This window comes from Echinops telfairi, unplaced genomic scaffold (assembly GCF_000313985.2).
Source record: "Echinops telfairi isolate 266 unplaced genomic scaffold, ASM31398v2 ScPeMD7_7459;HRSCAF=8497, whole genome shotgun sequence".
In the NCBI taxonomy this organism is placed as follows: Eukaryota; Metazoa; Chordata; class Mammalia; order Afrosoricida; family Tenrecidae; genus Echinops; species Echinops telfairi.
Window position 1 is genome coordinate 6,775,297 of NW_022111359.1, and position 1,394 is coordinate 6,776,690.

The following is a 1,394-nucleotide window of genomic DNA, read 5'->3' on the forward strand; positions in this document are numbered from 1 at the left end:
GACAAGGCTGTCTACTCCCGTAACAATGTTCCATTTCAGAAACCCACAGCGGCAGTTCTACCCCTTCTTCTAGGGTCCCTGAGTCAGTATCGACTGATGAAAGATGAAGCTGTCTGTTCCCACGAAGATGGACAACTTCAGAAACAGTCTGCTCTGTCCGTTAGGGTCAATGCCAATCCCTGGATTGACTTTACGGTGCAGGTCTGACCTTACAAGTGTGGGGAGTAATCGCGGGACCATTCGAGGGCTAAGTCTGAGTTAAGGAAGATGGGTCATTTGGAGGTAGGGTGCCTATGTCTTGGTATCTCTGGGTGGTTTGCACAAGGGAAATTGGCTCGGCTGCTAATCGGAAGGTCACAGGTTAGAGCCCACCAAGAGATGCCAGGGAAGAAAGGCCTGGAAATGGACTTCCCCAAACAGGGCCCCTGCGACACCCTCGGGAGCCCAGTTCCACTCTGACACGTGAACGTGCAAGGTGGCCATGTACTCATGGGCAAGTGGTGTGTCACAAGGTCAGGAGGGAAGTGTGCGTGGGTGGGGGTGGGGGTGGGGTGTAGCATGGGGCTAGGTCACCTTTAGGAATGAGGGAAAATGGGGCAGGATTTCAGATTTGGAGGTAAGTACGAGTTCGGGGAGTTTGGTGGGCGGCATAGGCAGTCAGGGTCAAGTACGGAGAGGACGCTGAGGACATTCGGTGGGGGCACAAGGTGGGCATCATTGGGGCTAGGCAGACCTTCAGCCTGCATCCCCATTCTGATCAACGTCAGTGGGTAGCTGGCCATCTGGCTGCAGACTGTGGACAGATGTTCTTGGCCAGGTTGTTGGGGTCTTGGGTGTTCTTCCCTGTGGTGTCCCAGATGTTCATCATCTGTAAGGGGCAGGGGTCCAGAGAAGGCTCAGAATGGGCCCTAACCCTGGGCCATCCCACATCCCCCTATGGGAACCGCTCCCCTCCCAACCCACCAACCTTGTAGATGGCCAGGTCGGTGCATGCATAGGGTACAATTTCCAGCATGTTTGGGATATATGTGAGATACAATGAGCAGATCCCCTGGCACCAAGGCATCTGACAGAAGCAGTTGCCCAGCCCCTGGTACTGGCCTGTCTAGCCCAGTGTCAGCCGGGTCTTCAGCACCTGGGGAGGTGGGGATGCCAGGGGGCTCCTCTCAGTGGTGCTCATGGGGTAACTGGTGCCCCTGCCCCTTGTGCAAGGAGCCCTGGTGGCACAGCTTAACAACAGGGTGGCCATCCAGCCCCCCGGGAGGACAGTGAGATTGTCCACTGCCATCAAAGGGACACTGGTGAGGAGTTTCCTCAGAACCCCTATGGGCAGCTCTGCTCTGGGGCCCGGAGCAATGCAGTGCAGTGGGACATGTGCCTGGAGTGAGCCCTGC

General features: G+C 56.6%; 2 protein-coding genes across 2 annotated transcripts in view; both read right to left on the minus strand.

The window, feature by feature from the left end:
- The window catches only part of LOC101642409 (KH-type splicing regulatory protein), a 14,915-nt gene that overhangs the window by 11,530 nt on the left and 1,991 nt on the right, over positions 1-1,394 (minus strand). The window lies entirely within an intron of this gene.
- SLC25A41 (solute carrier family 25 member 41) overlaps positions 1-1,394 on the minus strand; it is a 6,989-nt gene that overhangs the window by 953 nt on the left and 4,642 nt on the right. Inside the window, 3 exon segments of the mRNA XM_045300062.1 lie at positions 734-808; positions 811-868; positions 968-1,135. Of these exon segments, the coding sequence (XP_045155997.1) occupies positions 734-808; positions 811-868; positions 968-1,135 (301 nt within the window).